Below are 27799 nucleotides of genomic sequence, written 5' to 3'. Positions count from 1 at the left end.
ATAGATAAACAGACTTGTACGAAAATATTCATAGCTGCGCTTTTTGTGGTGGCAACAAATTGGAAAAGGAGGGTATGTCCTTCATTTGGGGAATGGCTGAACAAACTGTGGTATATGTGGGTGATGGAATACTATTGTGCTAAAAGGAATAATAAACTGGAGAAGTTCCAGGCGAACTGGAGAGACCTCTGGGAACTGATGCAGAGCGAAAGGAGCAGAGCCAGAAGAACTCTATACACAGAGACTGATATACTGTGGTAAAATTGAATGTAATGGACCTCTGTTCCAGCAGCAATACAATGTCCCAGGACAATTCTGAGGGATTTATGGTAAAGAAAGCTACCCACATTGAGAGGAAGGACTGCAGGAGAGGAAACATATAAGAAAAACAACTGCTTGAACGCATGGGTCGGGGTGGACATGACTGAGGGTGTAGACTCGAAATTACCACACCAATGCAACTACTAACATCTTGGAAATTGGTCTTGTTCAAGGACACATGACAAAACTAGTGGAAACGCGCATGGGCCAAGGGTGGGGGGAGTGCGGGGGCGGGGGTTGAAGGGGAAAGGTGGAGCATGAATCATGTAACCATGTTAAAAATGAATATTAATAAATGTTAAAAAAAAATTATCGGTGTTAAGTAATCATAGAAAAAACACACTCCCAACAGATATTAAGCTATAAATGCTTTCCATCTCTCCAAACTTCTTTCTGGAACTATAAAATGTACACCAAAACACTTTACAAAGTTGTCATTTGGGTGCATGTGAGAATTTGTGTTGCTCTTTCCAGATATTATTTAATATAAAACATTTCCCTTCATCAAACTAGCAGATGCACACATGCGCCATTCTAAAAAGCTATAGAGAACTCTATTATGTTTAGAGTTTGCTTAACTATTTTCTAATAATTATATCTTGGAGTTGTTGCCAGTGACTCTTGTAAATAATGTTGCTTTGAACATCATCTACACATGTCTGTGAGGTTATTTCATCGGTTACATTCAGGAAAAAGTTATAAATGGGTGTTTCAGTGGATAGTGGGCTAGGTTTTAGAGACAGGAGATTCTAGGCTCAAATGTGACTTCAGACACTTCCTAACTCTGTGACTCTGGGCGAGTCATTGCTTAGCCTCCACTCTTCTGCCTTATAACTGATACTTAGCATTGATTCTAAGGTGGAAAGTAAGGGTTTTAAAAAAAAGTCATTTTTTTCATAACTATTCTATGTCAGCAAAGAACTCTCCAGACAAAACCGAAGCATACTAAATGCAGCTAGGGGCCACAGTGGATAAAGCACTGGACTTGGAGTCAAAGCTAGCCTCAGACGCTTACTAGTTGTGTGACCCTGGATGAGTCATTTAACCTATTTCCTTAATTGTAAAATAAGAATAATAATACCCTGTGCTTTGTAGAGTCTTTGTGAAGACTGAAGGAGACAATATTTATAAAAGCACTAATGTAAAAAAAATAAAAGCACTAATGTGTCTGATCCATTCTAGAAGCAAGAGAAACGCTTATATTCCCCCTCCTCCTCCTTTTTCTCCCATAACCCTATCAACATTAGGTTTTCATCATTTTATTTTCTATCTGACCTTGTGGCAGGAATACAACCTGGAATACAACAAGGAATACAGTGATACAACCAGAATGTTAAAGTATAATTTCTTTTTGCTGGTTTAACAGGGTTCTAAATTAACAAGAGGTGTTCAGATCATTTAAAATGCCAAGAAAACAAGTTGAAAATATGATCTAATTATCATTTCCATCATAGTAAGCCTTTAGTGATCCTGACAACACAACAAGTAGAAGACAAAATGGTGGGGAGTGGGGAGGGAAATTGAGCTAGACCTTGACCAGCTCTCATAGCTTCTATTATGCATTTCTAAAATAGCTTCTCAGGGTATGGCTGGACACTCACTGTTCATAGATTTCTCATTTGTTGGAGTTTTTCAGCCAAGGGCCAGGAAACCACTTGGTAGATTAAATTGGAAGGTCACTGAGGCCCCTTCCAAATCTGAAGATCCTATGATTCCCGCCCAAAAAACAAAACCAGAAGCTAACACTTAATGAGCCATTTCTTTGGTTCTATTGGAAGGGGCAGACCAAAATCAGTTTCTGAGGTCAGGAAGCCAAATTTTATTCAGGTGTTTGGGCCTTCATTCAAAATATACATAATCCACAATTTTATTTTAAACCAGAGATTCTTAACTTGGGTTGGGGGGGAGGTCTGTGAACTTGAGGGTTTGTTTTAAAAAAAAATATTTTGGTAATTACATTTTAGTATAATTGGCTTCCTTTAGTCTTCTGTATCTTATTTTCTGCATTTAAAAACACAATTCTGAGAAGGGGTCCATAGGCTATGCCAGACTGCTACAGGGGCCCAGGATGCAAGAAAGGGTTTAGAACACTTGGTTTTGACAAATTTCTAACAATTCAGGTTATAAATCCTCAGTTCCAAAGGAATGGCAAAGCAGCACTAACATGAGGCTGAAAGCAGCAAATTGACAGTCTGACAGGGAAGGAAAGAGGCAGTAAAACCACCAAAAGCATGTCGCGAGTTGAAAATCAGTGACCGAGAACCACCTCTCTCACAGGGGCCGATGCTTCCTGGGGCCCTTATACTTGAAAAGATTTGTGGTGTCCTCAGAGGAGTCTTTCCCTCCTTTGACCCAAATCACACCCCCTCCAAGCCTGCCTCCTGAGTCATCCTCTGCTCTCTACCTTTCTGTGTAGATCACAAACCACTCTCTTCTTCATGCTTTCGACACTGGCCACCTGAGATGGCTCCCTGTTCCCACAGAAGCTCAGTACTTTTCTGCCTTTATTCATGTTGTTCCCTGTGTCCAGAACACCCATTGCCCTTTCCTAAGCAGCATTCCTAAACATCCTTTGCAGCCTTACTCAAATTCCCACCATCATCTGGAGATTTTGCTTGATGCCTTCCCCTCCACCCCCAGAGGCCATCTCCTTTATGCACTTAGTTAATATTATTTTGTATTATAATTCTATGCAAACAGATCCTATCTGCCAATGAGGCTACAAGCTCCTGCCTTTTCTATATTGTCGTTCTCTCTCAGGGTATACCTAGCAGGGTATTTTGCTCAGAGAAGGCATTTAATGCTAGTGCCTGTGAGCTAAATTCATTTTTACATACAGATACTTGAAAGGTGTTTAAGCTTGCGACAGTTTGCAGTCAGAAAGTGTGTAGGATCCAAATACTTAAAGACTATCCCCCCAAGTAACTTTTAAACCAAGTTTATGCCACTTCAGATCAAATGGATGAAGATCAAAGGCAACAGCAATGGATGATTTGCCACAGCAGTTAGGAATAGGAGCTTGATTTCTGGTTACTATAAAAAGGGATACAAATAGGGCAATTTATTACTACCAAGTTGAATTTAATATATATACTTTCTTTAAAACAAACATTAACATAAAAGAAATCCAGTTTCATTGACCATCCTTCCTTTTCATTCTTTGGAGAATGAAAAGCCTGTGTATGTTGATTGTTAAGATCATGTAATGAGGAAAAAAAAAAAAGAAATCATATTTTAAAAAGAGTTGTAAAGGCCTGGACCCTCTTCTTTGTTCACATCCATCTCTCCACAAACTCTTGGAATCTGGGTTCTGAATCCTACTATTATTCTCATGAAACTATTCTTTCCCAAGGCATTTGAGGATTTCCTCAGCACAGAATTCAATGGTCCTTTTCCAGTCTCCACTGCTACCTTTGATTTCCCTCCTATGTCCCCAGGACCTCTCTGGTATCTCCGACACTGGTGGCCATCCCTTCCTACTGGGTCCAGTCTTCTCCCTTGGCTTCAAATAGGTCCTGTCAAACACACTCACCCTCATTGCTTCAATCAGCTATCACCACTACCCACATGGCTCCCACAATTCTACCAGCTGCCCTCAAGACATCTTTCCTTGAGGATCCTTTTGCTACCTCCAATTCAGCCCCAGTATAAATAAACCTGAAGTTAGTATTTTTTCCCCAAAAAACTGTGCCTCCTTATAACCCAGGTTTTCCACTTTGGGAAATATTTGACTCTCTTGTTCCATCAGTGATCAAATCAATGCGAATTCTACCTCTGAACCAATTCTCACATCTGTTTTCTCTCAATCTGTATTCTGTTCTCATTGTCACCATCTGAGTAGAGGCCCTCATTACCACCCACATGGACTATGGCAATAGCCTAGTTAAAGGTCTTTCTGTCTTTACTCTCTCCCACTGCCAATTCATTTGTCTTCATGCCACCAGAATACTTTCCTTTAAGGCATCGGTAAACTGAGTGATCCTTTATCCTTCCCCAAAGCTCTGTACTTTGCCACATCCAATCGTTTGCTTCCAAACAGCAGCCTTCTCTTTGCATTCTGAACTCCCAGTGTTAAGTTCAACCCAAATACCACCTCTTCTTAAATGGCTTTTTCTGATTCCTCCATTAGTATCAAATGTCTCCCTCTCCAATCTCACAGAACACTTGACTTTGTACTTTTCTAATGTGTTTATGTAATACTGGGCTTATCTATGGCTTTGTCATCCTCCTCCTAGAAAAACCTTTCATAACATTTTCTGCATCTTGGACCCCTTATGCAATCTGGTGAAACTGATGGATCCCTTTTCAAAGTATAGATCAAATATATAGAATTAATAATGAAAACAATTAGGCTGAAATAAGTTATTAAAATGTTTAAAAAAACAAACAAGTTCATGGACCCCGTGTGAAAAATTTCTTTCCTAGAGAGAAAACTCAGTAAGGATGAGAATTTTATTTTAGTAAGTGGCTAGCCTGGCTAGCATCCTGCAGGTAGTCAGCATTTGCTGAATATGAATGAATGAAAGAATGAGGAGAGCTACTCTGATGAAGTGTATCTGGATATACTGAGTGAGAGGGGAGGTTTGAGGCAGGGTCATTGAGAAAATGATGGTGAGAGATGACCTTAACAGGAGACAGGAAATGGGAGGAGGGTAAGAGGCTGATTAGTTCAATTTAGGTACAATAAACTTAAAGTGACAATACCAACACTGTTTTCTCCCCCATTTATGGCAATGTGAAGCTATGAGATTAAAACAAGAGTGAGGTCCTGGTCAAGAAAATCATGTTTTGAGAACTATAACCATATGAAAGTAATGGAGAAATCCTCCTCTGACATCATCTAAACCTTCTGAGTTTGGGAAAAGTTTTGTTTAAAAGTGCTAGGCTATAAACATACAACAATACTAGAGATGATGCAATGTACAATTCATCAAATTGTGTTACGTAATTCACTTTCAGATTAAAAAATGCTGAAAGCATCAAACCTTTTTTTCTCAGGGAAAATGACTAGGAAGCTGTGGGGCATAATATGCATTCTCCTTATTCTAGGCAATGTGAGACATTTTATAACCAGAATTTCATAAACCTCAGTAATGGGGAAAAAGTAATAAGCCTTAAGAATTTTCTCTTTGACACTTCATACATACCCACATGCAGATGATGTGCGAGAATGCCAGTGTGTTTGCAAAGCCTGTGTGACTGCTGATGATTGAGACACAAACAAAATCAATCCTCTTTGCTCAACAGCTGTTGGCTTCATTGTTCTTTTTTCAGAAAAAAATGTAGCCATTATGCTGATGGAATGTGACCTCATTGGCTAGCAATGATATCATGCCTTGAGATGGCTTCAGAAAGCTGTTTTCACAATGCATCACCTAGAAAAATGGCCCCCAAATGCCAACTTCATTGAATAAATGACATATGTTCGAATTCTAGGTGAATATTACTTAAGGGAAATATTTATGAATATTCAATAAGAACTTTTTGTTCTTATTAAACTATACAAATTGGAATAAAAAATATTGTACATATTATTACCTTCCCAGAATTTCACTTGTTTTTTTTAAGTAGCCACAATAATTCATCTTTTGATAATCCTTTCTGAAATGTATTCTATTGCTCTTGATTACCCCTAATTTCTAAGAGATAAGGAACTGCTCCGTTCTTTTGCAGGCTGTGAATTCATGACTGGTAACTGCATGGCCAGGAGGAGTCATTTTATGACTTTCAGAGTAACAGCACATCTCCCTGCCACCTCCATCACCATTGTCTGCTTTAGTGTTTGACCTCTGATGAGTTAACAATCTAACCGTCTTGCCTTACTGTATCACTAAGCATTGGCTGTTCCTTCAGATGGAGGGGAAAGTTGTATGAGAAAAGAACAGCCAAATGGAAATTCTTTAGGGGCTTGTTATGTTTCCTTCTCCCTTTCCCCATGCTTTCTATGTGACTCTGTTCATCAGAAAGTAGACCCCAAAAGGGTATAAATTGTGGGTTAAAAAACAAGTTGAAATCATTGCCTGCCATGAAATTTGGGGATCTTTTGTGGATTAATTTCTCATTGCCAAACAGACTGAGTTTTCAAGAGACTGAGACAACGGACACCCCATACTTAGGTAGACATTTTCTACTAATCAGAACCTGACCTTTACTTCATGGCTTGGCATGGAAACATTTTAACATGCCACATGTACAGAAGTTATATAAAATCAGGAATGTTTGGGATAGTTCAAGGGAGATTCTCATAGGAATTCAATACATTAATAATAACAAGAATTACTTTTTATAATAATGAAATAACTTAATAATGGGTGTATCTAACCACTTACTTTTAAGGACTCCCACAGAGGAAACTGCACAAGAGAGAAAGGAATCTATGGGAAAACAAAAACATATCAAACAAACAAATTAGGCTGGCAAGATTAATAGGCTACATGATTTATTATAAATTATCATTTGTAAACAAATATTACTGAATGCATACTACAAAGCAAGTACCATTAAACCAATTTTATAAATAGATCATTTGAGGCAAGGACACAAAAGGAGTTGCCTAAGTCTGTACCAGATCCATGGAGCGAAGAGGATGAGGGAGGGAAGAGGCAGGTAGGATTGCTCTAATAACACTACCTTTTGTATCTTGGAAGTTTAGTACCATTATGACATTCAACTTAAACACATTTATTCCAATGTTGGGACAGTTAGGTGGCACAGTATATAGAATGCCAGGGAAACTTCTCTTTCTGAATTCAAATCTGGCCTCAGACACTATAACTGTATGATCTTGGGTAAGTCACTTAACTCTGTCTCACTTGCCTCATCTGTAAAATGAAAATGGAAATGGCAAACCATTCTAATATCTTTGCCAAGAAAACCCTAAATGGGGACACAGAGTCGGATACAATTGAAACAAACGAACAACAAAAATTCCTGTGTTAGGCTATATCTAGACAAAGTTCACATGAAACTACAAAAGAAATTGTTTCTAAAGATCATTACAGTTCTTTGAGTTTTAAGTTTGAAATTTGAAGGTTCATCCCCTTCTGAAACTGTCCCACCTCCCCTCAGCTTAAGGGGGCTGAATTTCTGAACTCCCTACTCTCAGAGAAGATGTCACATTTTATTTACTGGCACATTTTTCAGCTTTTTTTTATTAGAAAGAAAACTCCTTTAGGGCAGGAATAAGGTTTTATTTCTTCCTGTAGTTCTCATAGCATCCATACTATTTGTATGAGCCTGAGCCATACTAGGTTTTGGGCTGTGAATACAAGTAGTGGTAAGAGTCAAATTTATATAGAGGGCTGCTGACTAGGTTAAAGACTGGAGAACCCTTAACTTCAAGTGGGAGAAAAAAAAACATTTATTTATGATTCAGAGGAAAGAACATGGGTTTGAATACTGATGATGCCATCTGGCATCTATAAGATCTTTGGTGAGCTACTTCTTTCTTCTACCTGGGCCCCGGTTTCCTTATTAATAAAATGAAAGAGTTGGACTGAAATCCTTTCCAGCTCGAAAGTGATGATACTAGGATTCTAATGCTTTGGTTTCTATTTTGCTGCAAATAGAGTGCCTTCAAGGTATTTTTTTTTTAAATGCATCACTAGCCTGTCCTTGGGTAAAGATGTTGAAGAAGAAATCATATAAGTTACGCAAAATGGAATAATATCATCAGAGGAGCACAGAAGAAGATGCTGGCTGGTGAGTCTGAAGACCTGGGTTTGAATCCTGCTGGGTTCCATCACTTATCTATGTGACCAGAGGTTAGCCACTTAAATGCTACAGGGAAAAATGGAGATGATACTACTGCCTGCTCTACCTACCTTACAACACTGTGAGCAAAGTGCTTTATAAACCTTGAAGTGGTATGTAAACATAAGCGCCCACATCTGAGAGATAGATGGCTGGATAGACAGACAGCTCCCACCTTCAAGCAGCTCACATACTGAGACAACATGGATATAAATCAGCATATGTACAATATATACAGAAGAGAGGGGAGGTCTCTTTAGAGGGGCAGCCACAAGCTGTTGGGAAGACCAGGAGAGGCCTCCTGCAGAAGGAAACACTAGATCTGACTTTTTTCTGCACAGGCAATAAATTCCTACCCTAAATCCAACTACATAATTTGCTCAAAGGATTCTAAGGAGGAGAAATCTTTTTTTTTTAAACCCTTAACTTCTGTGTATTGGCTCCTTGGTGGAAGAGTGGTAAGGGTGGGCAATGGGGGTCAAGTGACTTGCCCAGAGTCACACAGCTGGGAAGTGTCTGAGGCCAGCTTTGAACCTAGGACCTCCCGTCTCTAGGCCTGACTCTCAATCCACTAAGCTACCCAGCTGCCCCCATGAGGAGAAATCTTGATGGAAAACTGAACTGGGAATATTCTGGAAGTCACTAATAAGCATATGAATGCATACTAGTAATTTTTTTGTGGATGAATCACTTGTTTAAAATTTTTAGGAGTTACTCTAATATTCTTTTTTTTTTTTCCCAAATCCAAAGCCTTGGGCATTATTTGCCTCACTCTGCTATGAGTAATGACTAATATATGAATCCCTCAATTAGCCTGATAGGCAAGACCAAGCTTGACAGACACTTGCCACAGAAACTTTGTCACTAATCCTGTAGGATAGGAAGTGGTAGTGAGAAGAAATCAATGCCCTTAACTCACACTAAGCTGACAAACTGAAATCTCCGAGGACATTTGTCATCTTGAACAATATGCTGCATCCCATGAGGCATCTCAAAGCCCCATAAAAAAGGTCAAACGCACTCTTTTGTTATCAGGCCTTTGTAACTAAAGAGCAGCGATCACATTTCCTTTCCAATTTGGGCTAACAAAAAGCTATTCCATTGACAAATGAAATAAGCCTGTGTAAGAATGTCTATAGCAGCTGCCCTCTGCAGCACCAACAAATAAATATTCAAATGAATAAAATGGAGATCACTCCCACCAACAAATTGTCACACCAAGTTTAGTCCTAGCTGACAGATGAGAATTTGTCTGGAAGGACCTTATGTAAAATGCCAAATGAAAACTATATCAATAAGAAACATTTCAGAATGATGCTTTTCCCCCTTTTCTAAGGAGATCCACAGAAAATATAAAAATCATCATTTATTCTAAAGTAGATTTTCCCCTAAAGCTTCTTAGAACCCCATTCCTTTGCATTCAGAGATAAGATATTGCTGTAGGACTTAGAGGAAAATTATGTCAGTTAACAAAGTGGCAAAAATGACAACATATGGAACAGTCACTATTGGAAGGGCTATGGAAAGATGGGTCCACTAAGGTACTACTGACAGAGCTATGGATACTGGTCTAACCGTTCTATGGTGAAAGCAATTTGGAATTATGTGAATAAAGTAACTAAAATCCCTATATGTTTTGACCTAAAAATTCCACTGCTGGGCACATTCCTCAAGGAAGTTAATGGAAAAAAAGGTTCCATATACACAAAAATGTTTCAAGCAGCCATTTTTTGTTGTAGCAAAGAACTGGAAACAAAGTAGAAGTCCATTGACTGGGGAATGGTTTACTTAACAAGTTGTGGTATATGCACCAAATATTACTATGCTGGAAAGAATGATGAATATAATGAAAGCAGAAAAGCACGGTAAGACTTCTAAGAAAGAGAAATGATTTAATGGCATACCAGATCACTAGAATAATAAAAATGTAAAACCCAACAAGGCAACTTAACTGAATGAATGTCGCAAAATTCTAATGACCAAGCTTATCCCTAAAGAAGATATATGAAAAAGAACTTGCTTGTATTTCTTTTCAAAGGTAGGACTATATGTGGACCAACTGCCCTAAATGTCAGACTCGGTCAGTATCTTGATACTTTTGCTGAAATGTTTTCCCCCCCTTTCTATTTGTTATAAAGGATTGACCTCAGGGAAGGGAAGGGAGAATGGATAAATTGAGAAATGTAGGTGATGTAAAAATCAAAGATAACAGGAAAATGTATATTAATTAACTGAAGTGAGATATTTATGTTGACATAATTCCTTTTATGATTAAAATGATATAAACCATAAAATAAATCACATAATTTGCTATTTTCTTAATAAAAAAAAGTTCAGAAGATGTTATTTAAAATACTTTATAGGGGGAAGCTGGATGGCTCAGTGGATTGAGAGCCAGGCCTAGAGACGGGAGGTCCCAGGTTCAAATCTTGCCTCAGACACTTCCCAGCTGTGTGACCCTGGGCAAGTCATTTAACCCCCATTGTCTAGCCCTTACAACTCTTTTGCCTTGGAACCACTACACAGTATTGATTGATTCTAAGACAGAAGGTAAGGGTTTTATTAAAAAAAAAAAAAAAAGACAATTTGGCAACCAGATTCAAAGAATTTAAAGCAAGAATGGATTTTCCGGGTCATTTAGCCCAACTCCCTCAGTCTAAAGATGAGGAAACAGTCTGAAAGGTTAAGTGATTTGCACAAATATGCACAAGGACTAACCAGCAGAGACAGGATTCCAAGCCAAGTCTTGAGATGCCAAAGAGAGTTCTCTCTGCATTGTAGGGAAAAGATGGTGAGAAGAACAACTATCTCCTGTCCATGATCCAATTTCCCATGAGCATGTTCTAGAGGCTGGATGCTAACGCCACTCCCTCCCACCCTCCTCTTCTCAACCCTCTTTAAGTACAGGTTTTCCAATCACATGAGGAAGAGAACTGAGTGGACTGTATGCATATTGTCTTCCCTCTCTCAAATGTAAGCTCTGGGATGGCAGAGCCTGTTTCATTTTTGTCTCTGTCACTCTAGCACTAGCCCAGAGAATGGCACCTAATAAGGGTTTAATCAATGCCTGTTGGTGGACTCATATTTATACTTTCTGGTTCAGTTATGGTCTCCAAAGATGGAGCTTTCTGGGAGCACCCATTTCTGATAGTGATGGATGGTGCTTCTGGTTAAAATCCTTTGCTCCTTACTGTGACTGAGGAAATTTAGATATAGCCGAAGTGGTTATGCCCTTGCAAAGAGGCCCAGAGATTTGGTATTCTGATCTTGTTTTCCTGTGTATTAAGATACAAAGATACAAAGTAAGGCCAAAGCGCCTCACTGAATGTCTTTATAAATAATCTTATTTCCCTACCCATTTTGTACTTTCCTCTAAAAATGGATTAATCGGTCGCCCAAAGAATTTAACATTTTAATTCCTGGAATGAAAGACATTTTTCTTCTGAAGCCAAGAGAAATTTCTGATCTATAACAGTTCCCTAAATCTAATTCACATGAGCACAGGATCCTAGGCTTGGTCATGCTTGCAGTTTGAAGAGACAACAATGGAAATGTGTTAGGCATATGTGAAAAATGTTCTGCCAGCAAATGGAGTCCTACAGCTAAAACAAATCCTTCATCTAGCTTTCAGAGACCAGAGACAAGTTGGACAGTTCTCTTCCCATGTCGGCTTCCATGTTATATAACAGTCCTGTTTCTTCAAAGTGCCAGATTTTATGCCCCCAAACAGATGTAAGTTGTTACTCAAAGATGTTTTATAGATGGAGAAATCAAATAGTTGAACTGAGGTCTTCTATTTTGAAGCACAACATACCCATTTTATTGCGACAGATGCTAGAAAACAACATTGCTGTTTTCTGATCGGTTTCATGCTATGATTTAAGGCAGTTTGTTTAAATAAAGCTGTTAAAACCCAAGGCACAAATAATAAGTGAAGGAACATTAAGCTCGGTGGTCATAATATCTCAGAGATACCCGAAACAAAAACAAAACCACTCTGCTAAAATCTGACACGGATTCCATTTATAAAGAAACAAATTCTTCTGGTATAAGAATGCTTTCCAAACTTTCACTTGACATAGTTGCCAAAAATTAAGTTTGATCAGGTACAGAGCTATTGTGCTGGACATAGGATAATTAGACAATGACTCCACGTGAAGGTTTTTAGAAAAACTGCAATACGAATGCACTTTACTCATACAATTTTACTAGAATTGTCCAGGGAATGAAGCAATCAAAAACCGTTTATTGGGCATTTCCTATGTTAAGTGCCAGGGATCCAAAAAAATAAAATCAATCCTTGTCCTCAAAAAGCTTATATCCTAATGGGGGCAGGGGGCAGCATATAAATAACAGGACACAAATAAGATTATATAATACAGAGTAGATGAGAGGTAACACCAGTAAAGAATTCATTATTGGCTACGGAGACCAGGAAAAGCTCTGTACAGAAGGCAGAACTTTATAAGAGACTTAAAGAAAATCAGGGAAACTTAAAGAGTCAGAAAAGCTTTCCAAGCATGGGAGACTGTCAGACAAAAAGCTCAGAGCCAGGTGATGGATACCAGGAAGGGCAAGGTGGCTGCATCCTGGAGGGGAGGAAAGGGTAAGAAGACTGGAAAGAGAGGAAGAGGCCAGGGCATGAAGAGCTTATAAATATGGAAGAAAAGGCTCGGTCAATCTCTTTACACATCTGAAAGTCAGTAATGAATTCCAGTTCCTTCTGCTTCTCTCTGGGAAGTGACATTCCTAACACACATATCTGACCATGCCATCTCCATCCCTCCCTCCTCAGTACAATTCGTCAGGGGCTCTCCACGGTAAAATACAGAATCCCAGCCTCGTTTTTCAAGACACTGTTCCCCCTTCCCTACCTGGCCTCATTTTCTCTTATTCCATTTCATACAATCTTTGCCTCTGAGCTTCCAAGATTCCAAGAGTTGGCTAAAATGCCCCTTCGGACAGGGGAGCTTTCCTGGCCTTCCTTGCTCCTGCCAACTCCCTGTGCCTGGCACAGAGGAAGCTCTTACCAGAGATCCCATAGGAGAGAAGTGAAGGCCTCATCTACCAAGAAGATGGAGGAAAGACAGGTTTTAAAGACAGAAACAAGAAGACATAGCAGCTACTGCATGTGAGGGGTGAGAGCCAGAGATGAGGCAAAGGTGACTCCAGAGTTAGGAGCCTGGGGAAGGAGAAGAGAAGAAAGGAAGAGTTCAGAGGGTGCCCTGATGGCTTGTTTTTCTTTTAAACATGATGTGGTTTGAAACGGTATTTTCTAACAAATACACAACAGCCCTCGAGTCACCTTGCCCAAATATCAAAGACCATCTGTGACACCCAGCATGCCACATGTGCGTGATGGGAGAATGCCACACACTAGCTCCTTCTCTCCACAACTTAGGCTGAGGGTCTCGTGAGTAGATTTCAAGATGGAAGAGACCTGGGATAACAATCCCTCATTTTACAGGGGAGGAAACTGAGGCTCAGCATGACTGGGTTACCCAGATAAAATGTCAGATTAAAATCCAGGTCCTCTTCCAAAGTCCCAAGGTGCCATGTATACAAGAACAGTATGTTCAGAAAGCTCTATTCACAGATGAACTTTTTAGATATCAAATTAATGATGAAAGCTTAAAGAAGCTATGTCCTAGTGATTTTAATGAAGACTGAACATTTACTAGGACTTGATAATACTGAGCTCTAACACCTGCATAAACATCACCCAAAAAGGTAAAACTGCCTTTAAAAAGTGACTATTATATCCTAGTGAAGTGAAAAGTGAAAATTATATCCTAGATCTAAATATAAATATAAATGATTAAGAATAAAAAGAATGTAGTACAAAACAGTGTTATGGACATGGACAGAATACATACTGTCCTTATTTTCTAAGAATGAGTTTGTGTTAGGGGTCAGTTAAGTGGCTCAGTGGATAGAGAGCCAGGCTTAGAGCTGGAAGGTACTGGGATCAAATTTGGCCTCAGATACTTCCTACTTGTGTAACCCTGGGCAAGTCATTTAAGTCCCATTAATTACATAGCCCTTATCACTTTTCTGCCTAGAACAATACACAGTACTGATACCATGATGGAAGGTAAGGGTTTAAAAAAATGAGTATGTGTTATATTGGTTATGACTAAGAGAAATGTATCAGGAGAGTTGAACATTCAATTCACTGAAATTTCTTTTCTTCAAATGCTGACTCATCTCATTTTCTATTCCTTTTCCAGTACTCAGATATTTAAATTTTCTGGGGTTTCCACAACCGTCTTCCTTCCTTTTGAAAGAAGTTAAATGGGAGTTGGAAGGAGAGAGCATTCAAAACTTAAAAACTTTAAAAACAAGTGCTAAAAATAAACTTTTTAAAGATCAGAAAAAATTAAATGTTGAGTTCCTAATTTGACAATTCGGGTAGTTCACAGACAAAATAAGTGCCTCAGTGTTTAAGTTTTCTCTACAAATCTAAACAATGTCAAGGAGGATGCTGAGGGTTGGGGGAGCATCTAAGCCTATGATTTTATCTGTGTACAGAACTTCAGATGTGGGAACTTCTTACACTGAGGTTGGTTAGGGACTCACCTCTAACTTAGGGTCTCCACATTGCCTGGGACATTAAGGGTCCCTAGGTTGGCCAGCCTCTATGGATCAGAAGCAGCACCTTAACCCAGATCTCTCAGACCTAAGTGAGAAAGTCACCTCCCTTTTCTCCCTGTACTGGATTAGAAAGTGTGCAGAGGTGTGAGAAAGGCTCCAGCATTTGGACAACAAACTACCATTGCCGCACACACAAATGGGCACCGACAGATGGGCCCATGTGGAGCTTGCATGTGACTTCCCTCCACTTCCTCTTCCCCTCAGCCTTGGGAGACAGGGTCATTAACAGGCACAGGGCTATTCTCTTTTCTACCCATAATGTCTTTTTTCCTTCTTATTTATTTCCTTCTAATGTCTTCACTTAAAAGAAAAAAAGGCAGAGAAAAAAGTCATTCATCCTCCCCAAGTCCCTCAATATAGACTAAACTGATTCTACTTTTGCCTCAACGACTAGTCTGACTAGCCTCGGCGTGGGCTTATTTTTCCCAGTTTTCTGTTTCAATTTGTTTTTCCAATAGTAAAGCCTCTGAACTGTTTCTCTAGCCTTCAATGAACAGAAAGGAAAACGCGCCAATGACTGGCCAGGATAATGGCCCTTCTCCCCGAGTCCTGACTCCATCTGTGAGGCCTGGGCTATGGCCCAGCTTGTGAAAGGACGAGCCGCACCATTCATGGAACATCACTTGGGGGTGTGACAAGGGTTCGATAACCTGGGGCTGAGGCGACACCATCAAGTCTGCAGTGGTAAAGGGGAAGGAGGAAGAAGAGAGAAAATAGCCTGATGAGTGGAGGAGGAAGATGGAGACAGAAAAAGCAGCTGCCCCTGAAGGGGCGGGGGGCAGAGCAGAAGGCCCACCATCATCCAGCCTCCTCATTTTACAGATAAAGGAGGTCCAGAGCCAGGCAGGCACCCAGGAACATGGAGGCCAGCTTCCTAACACAGCCCAGGCACGTGCCTTACATGTCTGGAGAGCAGATCATTTTGGGCACCAAAATTAGATATTAAAAGTGATTAATATGGGAATTAAGATGAAAAAATGTATTCTCTCATAAAACCCTTACCTCCATCTAAGAATCAATACTATGTACTGGTTCCAAGTCAGAAGAGTAGTAAGGCTAGGCAGTGGGTTGTTAAGTGAATTGCCTCCTCAGTGTCATCCAGCTAGGAAATGTCTGAGGCCAAATTTGAACCCAGGTCCTCCCATCTCCAGGCCTGGCTCTCCATCTACCACGCCATCCAGCTTCCCCCCCAACCACAGACTGTTGCAGCCTGGAGGTCAGAAAGCCATACGCCACACACCCCACCGGGCCTTCGGACAAATATAAAATGGCTGAGTACAGAGGGCACGAATCCATTAATTAACAACACAGGCTCAATTATCCATGGCAGGAAAACCTATTGGCAGGGACATGAGCTGTGGCCAGTTGGCACGGGCTCAGGAGCCAGAAACAGCCATGAAAGTGACTGCCAGTTCCCCAAGAAGCAACCTTTCCCTGCCGTGGCCCAGCGACACCTTAGGAGCCAACACACAGTCTCTCTACAAATAATCAGGGCCTGACGCCATTTGTTATTTTGGTTAATTAACCAACTCGTATACAGCCAAGTGAGAATTGAATTTATAATAAAAATTATGGTCTTTAATGCAAGAAGACTGATGGGAAAAACCAGGTCTCTGCTCAATTTAACCACTAAATACAATGGACATTTCCAGGGAATAAGGCCACAACCCTGTAGAACAACCTTGAACTAAAAAAAGCCATTTATCTGGTACCAGAAAATACTCTATCTTTGAAAAATGCTTCTCTGTGTTTCTTGGTGTTCATATATTGTCCCCTGCCCAGACTGGGCCCAGGCACTGGCCTGGACGTTAAGAAGTCAAGGAAACCGTCTCTACCGCACAGACTTATGGTATCCTAAGTGACTTCTCTGGGTCTCTGCTTCTTTCTGTGCAGTGAAGGCACTGGACAGACTGAGATGAACCTGAAGCCTCAGACTTCCAATTCAGGGATTTCAAAAAGGTCAAAGTGGATGAAAATAGAGACAAAATTAAGGCAGATGACCTTTAAGAGGCCCCAAATTGATGTCTTATATCAAGGTTAAAATGTATACGAGATGGGGAATGTGTTCCCCAACAGTCTGTCTACCAAAGGCCGGGGGTCTTGTGGGCCATGAAGGGGATCCCGCAGCTAGAAGGTCTTGTCTGGTCTCAGGCCCATTCCTGGCTGCCCCGGGGCCTTGATGGGCCTGCAGGCTCTGTTACATCCTGCCTCAACTTACCACAGGCGGAGCATGTGCACTTTAGTGCTTGGGCCACATCCCACGATGGACACTGACCCTTCGGACAATGCCTGGAAGAAGGCAGCCAGGCAGGTGAGGGATCTGGGGTTAAGGATCTCCTAAGATTCACTGCTAGGATCTCGACTGTGAGCTTAGAGGAGAGTCAGGCTGCCCTCCTGAAGGGGCGTCATTAAGGAGGGATTAGATATATTCTCCTTGGTCCCACAGGAAAGGGCAAGGGAAAATGGACCAAAGTTAAATGAAAGACCTAAAATTAGGTTTGATAGAAGGGAAAACCCGCTCAGTAATTATTAACCCTAAGTTAAAAGTGCTGCCTCAGGAAGTGCACAATTTCCCACAGTCTTTCCAAAGCAGAAGAACAATAAGGGCTGGGCAGTGGAGATTAAGTGACTTGCCCAGGGACACACAGCTACTGTCTGAGGCTATATTTCAGCCCAGGACCCCCCATTTCTAGGTCTGGTTCTCTATTCAATGAACAACTAGGTACCCTCTTCTCCCCTCCAGGCATGTTTTGGCAGAGGTCAGGAGTTAGGCTGTAGAGGGAAGTCCGATTCAGGCACAAACAAATTTATGGCCCAAATCCCCATCTTGTGGACCTCCTAGACCTCTCTGTCAGTCTGTGGAAACCTGCAGACCCCAGAGTGTTTACTGAAGTCTTCTGGCCCTGAGACTGGTTGTGTAATGATCTGATGGGAATAACACAGCCTGTTGTGTTCACCCCACAGGGCTGTTATGAGGTGCTGCACTGCTATTGCTTCACCCTTAAAGTCTTATATGACAGTTATTAAAGTGATCATTATGACACACCAGTCTTCTTTGAGAAATGGAATGAATTCCCTAAATTTGTAGCAAAACTCTAGAATGATCTAAAAGATATGTGTTCAAAATACAGTGCCTTTTTGATAGGATAGCATTCTATGATGAGAAAAAAATAGTTAAAGAATTTAGAGTGCAGAAAGATTTTAGTCTTTTTATAGTGTATTAAATATAATCTCCACGAGGCCAATGATTTTTCAAGTGGCGTTTTTACTATCATTATTGTTGTTGTTATCAATTTTAAAAAACCAATAGCAGTTGGAGAGTAACTCCAAAATGAACAGGGACTCTTGAGGTGGCAAGTTAACGAAGAAGTGGGAAAGTGGGAAAGATACTGTTACTAACTAAAATGGATTTTTAAAAGTAATTATTTGCAGAGAGCAAAACCTTTGGACTAAAACTCTCAGAGGGCCCGCATAGAGAATATACTATAATTTACTCTGTACTCTGCTAATAATAAAACATAAAAGCAAAGTTTTACATTTTAAAACTTTCTATGTTAAAAACTTAGAGGGAGTGACTAGTACAGAAGTAAGAAATTATGAACATGTAAATGGCATTTAAAAATGCAAATGATTATATAAAAATGTTCTAAGAACGAACTTCTTATGAGTGGTTTTTTTCTGAACTATTGAGTGGAAAATGAGCAGAGTAATACAATCTTTATTATCTAAAGGAATGCAACTCAGAAGATATTTTGCTGTAATTTGTCCCCATATGAACTCTGAGACCCTCAAAATGGACCTTCAAAACTCCAATTTGGATAATGAAGATATTTTTCCTGCATTTCTGCAGTAAAATCTACTTCTACTCCCTGAATAGATGAAAAACTCCAAGGTTCTGGAATTCATCCCTTTCTTGCACAATTTGCCCTTGTCCCCATTCTCTCCTTTCCTAAATGAGTCTTTACATTGGGCAATGATTCCACTTTATACTGCAAATATAGCAGCAATCACATTGAGTTATTTCACTTTTCTCCTCAACATAAACGTGGCTGCCAAACACCAGAATGAGAAAAAGAATGACAAACGAGTGGAAAAACTTGCATGTCACCAAAGGTACTCAACAAAGTCACTAGTAAAACCATTCTAAACATGTAAAAGATGTTTATAAGCAGTGTTTGTGGGGAAAAGTCTACTGAATGGGATAGACATTTTGTTTTTTGAGCAGATTCAAAGAAACAGAAAACATTCTAGTTCTCCAAACTGAATATAAAATTAAAGGCTAATAATTAATAGGCAGAGTAAATATCAACATGTTTTAAGAGTGGAAAGTCATACCATATCTAGAATATGACATAATAATTCTAGGATGCTTTCACATGCTCTTAGACCAGAGCCAAGAAGGTCTGGTTTCATAGGTTGTAAAAATACATATTTGGAGCCCCATCACATCTCTAGTGATAGCCTGGTTGTTCTGTCTTGAAACTCTACCTGGGAGAGGAAATTGGTGGCACTGACAGGTGGTCCCTAGGTTCATATGCCAAAGGATGCCATTCTGATTAAACTTCCCAGCATGTAGGTAAATGAGTCCTTCATACTCAGTAAATGAGTCCTTCACAGTCTGGTTACCACCTTCCCTGGGCCTGGAATATATTCACTCTTTGCTTCTGTCCCTCAAATGGAATAATTTTTTTCAAGATCCAGCTCAGGTCCACCTCCTATTTGATATGTTTTCTTATTGAAGTTCCTTTATTTCTCCATATGTGTGTATGCATTGTTAGACTAAAACAGAAGGTAAGCTATTTGGGTCAGAGAGTTTCATTCTGTATTTTGAATCCCCAACATCTTAGCATATCATCTTGCAGAGAGCTGCACTGAATAAATGCTTGCTGAATACTGGACCTGTGTCATTCCATGAGTACATGGAATTCCTGGAGGAAGAAAATTCCATCACTGCATGTAGCTGCCAAAGACACTGCAGCCAGTTTTCTAACCATCAGGCCTTATCTCAGCATAGGTGAGCTGAATTACAGACAAAACATATGGAGTAAGCACAAAGGGGTTTCACTGAGGCAGTATGTAGAGGAGCTTGAACAGATTGCGGGGAAGAGGGGGATGGAGTTCAGGAAAGGCCACACTAGAGAGGATTTATAGTTTTTAATTAAATAGCAAATTCAGTATGGCAAATTATGAAAATGGATCAGCATAATCAGATTATCCATTTTTTTGGGAAGTTGGATTGTAATACACACTAAACAAATCTTTCTATGATAATTTAAAAGGCAGTTTCTGATCTAACACTGCCCTCTGGGTCATTATTAGGGAAAACAATTAGCTTAAAAAAATAGATGTGTATAAGTACCAGTTAAGAGTGTTTCAGATAATTTATCTATGAACAAGTCTACAAGTTCTTAATGTCTATTGTTGATTATGTTTCATGAATTCAGGTCACCAGTTAGATGGCACAATACTAAATCGCAAAGTGAACGCGCTCATGCACGCGCACACACACACACACACACGCAGTTGGTTGTATTACTAATGAAAGGAGCATGCCAATTTTTGTTTCTTTTTTTAAACCAAACTTTTAAAAAAAGATTAACATCATAAATAATCATAGGCTTGTAAGGAAAAACCACCCGATAAAACTAATACTCATTACATATAGCAAAGTATCCATTTAATGAAAACTTTTGTTTGAATTCTATAGAAATCCTTAATTTTTCATTTTCTTTAAGAAAACATTTTAAGGCTAAATTTGCTTTAGCATTTCTCGAACATGTTCAAAAGCAAATACCAAATCAAAAAACATTCACATGATCATCTAGGAGAAGTTTCCATGGCCAGGGTAGATCTTTTTTCTAAGATTGTGATTGAATCCTAGAATCAGAAGAGACCATTTATAGGCCAGGTCAGCTAGTCCTACCTGCATTTGAACAAGAATCCTCTCTGCTGTATTATGACCTCACAAGGGGACATCCAACCCACCTCCCAAGGCCACCCATTCCTCTTTAAAAGGGCCATAAATGTGATACCATAGCTTCTCCCCAGGGCTTGTGGTCATCTTCCCTACAGCCAAGGATAAAGAGTCTAATTCCCCTTCTACCTACATGTCCTCAAATATCTGAAGACAAGTACCACATCCTCCCTAAGAAAGTTCCTCTCCCCACCCCTAAACTTTCCCAGTTCCTTCACCCAATACTCCTATGGCACAATATCAGGGCCCTCCGCTGTTCTGACTGTTCTCTTCTGGCACTCTCTGCTCTCCAGCTTTTCAAAATGTGCATCCTGGAGATATAAAAGGCAAGACTATTGTCTCCCTAGTCCTGGATACCATGACTTTCTTAATATGGCCTAAAAATAGCACTACCTTGTTATATTATTGTCTGATATTGAACTTACAGGCTATTGTAACTCCTAACCCCTTTTTTGAGAAGTTACTTCGATACTATATTTGTGAAAGTTTGTTTTTTTAAACTTAGTATCTATTGTTCCATTAGTGACTTAAACCTTATGCCAAAAAATGGAATTAAAAAGTTTCTAAGTGCCTGAAGTAATTTTATTCCAAAAGCAAAAAGGAAATCACCCACTACTTGTTTAATATGGATTTGTAAGTATACCACCCTATTATTTTTCCTGAATGCAGAGGATGATTTCCTACCTGCATAAACAGGGTTAAATTAAAACCTGATGGAAAATGTATGAATTGTAGCATATTCTTCTACCATAAGGAAAAAAGATGATTAGAACATCGTTGCTCTCACAGATTTCAAGGTAAAAGAAATGCATGCTAATGTTTGCTCTTGGAGGAGTGGTGCAAGGGCAGGTGGGATTTCTTTTCAGCTTCATTACTATAAAACTGTAGAAAAGACGTATGGCTTTTGGAGGGTTTTAGGTCAAGGATTTAGTTACCAGAAGGATGGTTGCTTTGTATTCCACAAAATTTCAGAAAGCCTACAGATAACCTACTCATATGTGGAAAGAGAATAGTTTTGGGAGAACTTTAGAATAAATCACAATTTTATCAAATTGACCAACTTGAGATTAAGTCAACAAAATTGGTGGCTAAAAGAGATCTATGATTTGTACTCAGATGTAAAGCACAAAGTCTCTTTGCCTTGGTTCACTCTCACAAAATGAGGAATACTACAATAGTTATGAAAGCAACTTCATATTTCAACATTTAAACTAAATGATTAATAGATCTATGTAAACTGACAGACAAAAAATAAGTACATCTGAAATCATTTTGTACAGAATACTTTTAAAAATTATAAACATTTTATTTTGTCATAATCTTTTAAAAATACATTCAATTTGGCAGAAATTGGGTAGAGACTAACATCTCACACCATATGCCAAGATAAACTAACAGATAGATGGTTTAAACATAAAAAGTGACATTGTGATCAAATCAGAGGTGCAAGGAAGAAACCACCTTTTGGTTCCATGGATTAGGGAAGAGTTCATGACTGAACAAGTGAAAAAAGAGGATATCAGAGGAGGTAAAATGAACAAATTTAATTATATAAAAATAAAGAATACTTGAAAAAATCTGATGTAGTTAAAATGAAAAGGGAAATGGGCAAGTGAGAAAAAAAAAGCTTTGCATCAAGTTTCTTTGATAAATGTTTTATATCCAAGATTGATAATGATTTGATTCAAATTTATAAGACCAAGGGCCATTCTCCAATAGAAAAATATTTAATAATGTGAACAGGAAGTTTTCAAAGGAAAAAATCCAAGTTACCAACAGCTACATGAATACATGCTCCAGAATACTAATGATCAGAGCAATAGGATAATGTACTGTTGGTGTAGCTTTTAATTGGCCATTCTGGAATACAATTTGAAACTATGCTCCAAAGAGCATAAACTGCACAGGTCTTTTGATCCAGTGATACTACGACTACAACTACGACTATGATTAAGCTTATAACCTACACATAACAAAAAAAATGAAAAGGATCAATATATACAAAAATATTTATATTGGGTCTTTTCATAGTAGACCCAACTTGGAAACTAAGGGGGTGTCCAACTATTGGGGAATGGGTAAACAAATTATTGCATATTAATGTAATGGAAAATTACTGTGCCATGAGAAATGATGACATTTCCAGTTTCAGAGGAAACTAGGAAGATACCTTTGAGCTTATACAGAATGAAGTGAGCAGAATGAGAATAATTCATACAATGAAAACATTATAAAGAAAAACAGCTTCAAAAGATTTTAGAATTTTGATCAATGTAATGATAAAAGGAATCTAACACTGAAGATGAAACATACTAACCCATCCTCTTCGTGAGAGCTATTAAGTTTAAAAGGTTGGAATATACAGCCATCTATATAATCTAGAATTTAAAATAGAGATGTCTATCTAAACTAAATATACCTTATTTATATCAATATATAGCTATACATATTTGATTACTTATATCTATATCTATATACATTCACATACTTATACATACATTTAGGGAAATGTCCAGAGTGGAAATCTGTTTTGTTGGACTCTATATTTTTATCAGAGTTTTCTATTTTGTTCAATTGGGGAGGGAACAAAAAGGAGAAATAAGTGCTTATAACAATAAATGAACAAATACTATCTTTTAAAAGTATATTGAATCTTAAGATATGTAGAGTGGATTCACTTAGTATAAAAATAAGAAATTATATAGTTAGAGCATAAAGTAAACCCAAATACTCCTAGACCAAAACACAGTTTAGAGCTCTTCAAGGTATTTTTCAGTGCTATCTAGAAAATGAACAGGATGTAGTGATTAAAGAATGTACACATTCTTAGAGAAAATCAGGAAAGATTGTTTTATGATATTTACATCCAAACATAAAACAAGTACTACAAATTAAATTTTCAGAACTCAAAAGTTATTTAATGAAGTTACCTATATTAATAATTAAGAACAAAATTTTCAAATGATAATACTGTTGAACAGTAGATGAGTTTAGCAACCCAAGAAGAATGATGGTATTATTTAACAGGAAACAGATGTGTGTCAGATGGCAAACTCATTAGAGTATCCCATCGTTAAAGAAAACAGGATAACAATGAACCATCTGAAAAAATGTAAACTGATTGGGAAATGTATAAACCAAAGCTAATCTCCTATTTATTGGCAGGTAATGCCTTTAAGACATGCACATGCATTGAGTTTAGGACCATGAAGGTCTACTCTTAGTTCACATGAAACAATCCTACTAAGCAAATACCTCACGTGTAGACAAAATTTTAGGGGAAAAAAATATTAAAGTATAGCTACAAGGGGAACTTTGAATTTTTATATATGAGAAATATACTTTATTATAACTTCTATAGTCTTTTAAAATATGTTTGTAAATTTCACAGCTTCTTCAACATTAATTATAAAGATTAAGCATAACAAATAGCTTTAAGGAGGATGGATGGATGGAGGGAGGGAGAAAGAGAAAGAGAGAGATTGAGAAGAAAGAAGGGAGGGAGAGAGAGAGAGAGAGAGAGAGAAAATGTGCTTTAACCTCCTCATTTTACTGATGAAGAAACAGACTCAAGGAGGTTAATTACTTGGTTTGACCCATGTTACAAGGCAAGCTGGTGTCTGAGCTGGTAGTAAAACAAGTCTTAATTCCTGAACCAAAAGATTTAGAAATACAAACGACTAACAATTGTTCCAATACATATGATATTATACAAGTAACCAAGGATTGATTATCACACTCCAGGATAAATATCCTTTCTTTATAATATTACAATAAGAAAAAGCACAAACGATGTACTTAATATCTTTATGATATCTTTCTTGACAGTGGAAAGGATACCAGGCATGAAATAGTGAGAGACCTAAGAGACCTAAGAACTTACTGCCTAACCCTTACGTACTCTATGACCATGAATAAGATTAACTTCTCTGGGTCTTAGTTTTCGTCTCTTTATGACAGGGACAAAAATTCCAGTTGTACTAATCTCATAGGGCTGAAGATCAAAAGAGATAACCTAAAATTTTTGCAAAGCTCAAAGGGCTATAAAATGTCAGTCTTTACTGTAGTGCCTTCATAAAGTCCTATTCTGATATCTTATTGTGGCATGGAGCTGATCTTAAGTCTTCAAAGCACTGGGTCTGAAGTCAAGAACTTACCTTTCTGAATTCAAATCTGCCTTTTAACACTTATTAACTGGGGGACCCTGGGAAAGTCACTTAACCTTAGTTTGTCTCTGTTTTCTCATCTGTAAAATGGGGAATAATAACAGCACCTACGAGGGTTTTGTGAAGATCAGAGAAGATACTTGCAAAGCACTTAACCCAATGCCTAATGCAGAGCAGGTTCTATATAAATGTTAGTTATTATTTTTCTTTTATTATTATTGTTCAAAGGCCATGCCTGTGAAGCACAAATTTTGGCATACATTGTATATGGGCTCAGTAACACATTGAGTCTGTTTTCCTAGGATCAACCAAGTAATCATGGAAAGGTACATCTCAAGTAGTTTAGGCTCATGGTGATGAAATCTTGGGAGGCCCTGGAGAACTGGGAGAAAAAATAAAAATAACAGAATGATCTTTCATTTTTTTATGGCAACTTTCTGCTATAGTGCCAGTGGCTGAAGGGTATGAAAGATGGGGAGGCTACTAACAATCACAAAGATGTTGGACTATCAACAAATTTAATGTGACCATCAAGATTCGTGTGATATGTCTGTCTAGTGTTCATCTACTGAGACATTTAGCTGGAGAAGCAGAAACCTGGCAATCAACATTCTTATTAAAAATGATTAAAAAAAAAAAACAACCAGAAGGAAGTTGTAACTAAATGGTTCACAAGTACTTCTTGGTGAGTCCAAAAAAAAAAAAAAAAGAAAAAAAAAAAAAAAGAAAAAAAGAATTGGAGAAGTGAGTTTTATGATGCCCAGAGGCCACATTATCATATGGTACATCTGATCTTCATATATTATAATACTAATGATAAATATCTATACACAGGCCATGATGAAAATTATTTTAGCTTATGCACAAACATTGGGTGCTGAGGATGAACTAATAGAAAAAATATATGAAAAACTTGATAAGACCCTTTAAATCAAATCAACATACACACTGATACTTAGTGATTTCATTGCTAACTAGAGAAAAGAAGTGAGTATCAGTGGAAATAAATGGAAAAATATAGTTCAGAAAAAATAAATTAGTGAGATCAAAGACTTGTGTTACTTAGAAGCTTCAAATTTCTATATCATAAACACTTTCTATTTCTAAAAGATAAGTACTGGACATGGCAAGCACCAAGAAATAAAAATGGCTATATTTTAACTGATAGGAAAAGACCTCTTTGGAAGTTAACACTATCTTTGTTCAGTGAGACTACTGACTCACCTGGGCTAAAATCAGAATGTTTAAAATAGAAAAAAATAAAAAAAGCTAAGTGGTTCAATGGATTAGAGTCAGGCTTAGAGATGAGAGTCCTGGTTTCTAACCTGGCCTCATAAACTTTGTAGTTGTGTGGCCCTGGGAATATCCTAACCCTTATCATTCTTCTGCCGTGGAACTATATTGATTCTAAGACAAAAGATGAGGATTTTTTTGAAAAAGGGAAAAAAAATCCAAATGATAGAATAATGACAAAATAGACATGACATACAACTTATATGACTTAACTCTTATTTGGACAAGTTATTAATAATCAAAATTGGGAAATGGACAATGGAAATTACATTAGCATCAATTTTAATAATTTCATAAAACTTAACCAAAAATTACCCCCAAAGATCGAATGAATCTTTTTAATAAAGTGCCTTAGTAAACAAAAATTTGACTAGCCTGACAAATAGAGATAACTGCCAAAAGCAACATTGGCTCAGAATATAAATTTGCTAATCAAATTGATGAAGGATGGATGATTTTGAATAATATTGCTTCATAAAACAAAAGGAAGCAATAGTTGGTAAAAGTAGTTAAGCAAAATCATCCTCAGAACATTTAAGGATGGAAATCATAGAATTACCAAAGGAAAATGGAAAAGATTCTTTTTTTGGGGGGGGGGGGGGATTTCAATGAACTATTTTTCTATTAAGAATAGTGGAACTACATACAATACTTGGACCTTTACTGTCAGAGGGTCACTGAACATATTACTTCTGACATAGTTTCCAAAGAATTTAAATGATCTTGGTTTGGGTATGGTAGACATTTTACTGTAAAAGAGCCTACAAGTCAGTATTTTTGTCCAAAAGGGCTTATAGAAATGGTACTAAAAAAAACAAAGATAGTCAAAAGAGCCAGATTGAACCAATGTACGGATCATGGAAATCTGTGCTGGAAGTGATGGAATTGTGAGAGCACTGAGGGACTGATAAATAAGGCATAAGAACTGGAGTTAATAAACAGTGTCACCTTTTATGTGCCACTGTGCTAAGGGTTAGAATAACAAAGAAAAACAAAAGACAGTCCTTACTTAAGGAGTTCAGAGTCTAACGGGGGAGATGGCATACAAACAACAATGTACAAATAAATTAGATTTAGAACACATTGGAATAATTGATAGAGGGAAGGCACTAACATTATGGGTGATCAGAAAAGACTTCCTGCTAAAAGGTGGGAAAGCTAAGAAAGCCAGGAGACAAAGATGAGGAGGGTAAGCATTCAAGCATGGGTAAATATGCCCAGAGTTGGGAATAGAATATCTTCCATTGGATTTTTGGAGGTTGGCAGAGTTCAGAGCCACAATCCAACAAGCTTTACCTCAAAGTCTCTGTGCTATAGAGTAATGATGGTTTCTAACATTCTTTCCATCTGTAAAAAGGAATTCTTTATTCCTTTTCTTTAATTTAACAGAGGACATGGAGGTCCTCTTACCATAGAGATGTGTAGGGATTAAGGAGCCCACAGTGAAAGGAAGTAGAAACCAAGAGACAGGAAGTGAGGGAAGTCAGTTGCTGACTGGTGCTGGCAGTTGTGAGGAAGTTGGCTGCCAGGAATGTCTTGGGTTAGTGGTTGGCATTTAGTTGCTGGAATATAAAAGGTGAGCCTGAGCTTACTGAGAAGGCTTTAGCCTTTAGAGGGCTTTTTGGTTTTTGGGTTTGGG

General features: G+C 38.3%; 1 protein-coding gene across 1 annotated transcript in view; it reads right to left on the bottom strand.

Annotated features, from left to right (window-relative positions):
- The window catches only part of SLC25A26 (solute carrier family 25 member 26), a 145757-nt gene that overhangs the window by 31547 nt on the left and 86411 nt on the right, over nucleotides 1-27799 (bottom strand). The window contains exon 6 of the mRNA XM_044660651.1: nucleotides 6651-6695. Within this exon, the coding sequence (XP_044516586.1) occupies nucleotides 6651-6695 (45 nt within the window). The remainder of the gene's footprint in view (nucleotides 1-6650; nucleotides 6696-27799) is intronic.

This window comes from Gracilinanus agilis, chromosome 1 (assembly GCF_016433145.1).
Source record: "Gracilinanus agilis isolate LMUSP501 chromosome 1, AgileGrace, whole genome shotgun sequence".
NCBI lineage: Eukaryota > Metazoa > Chordata > Mammalia > Didelphimorphia > Didelphidae > Gracilinanus > Gracilinanus agilis.
Note: the sequence above shows the minus strand (reverse complement) of the source record. Positions and strands in the feature narration are given on the sequence as shown.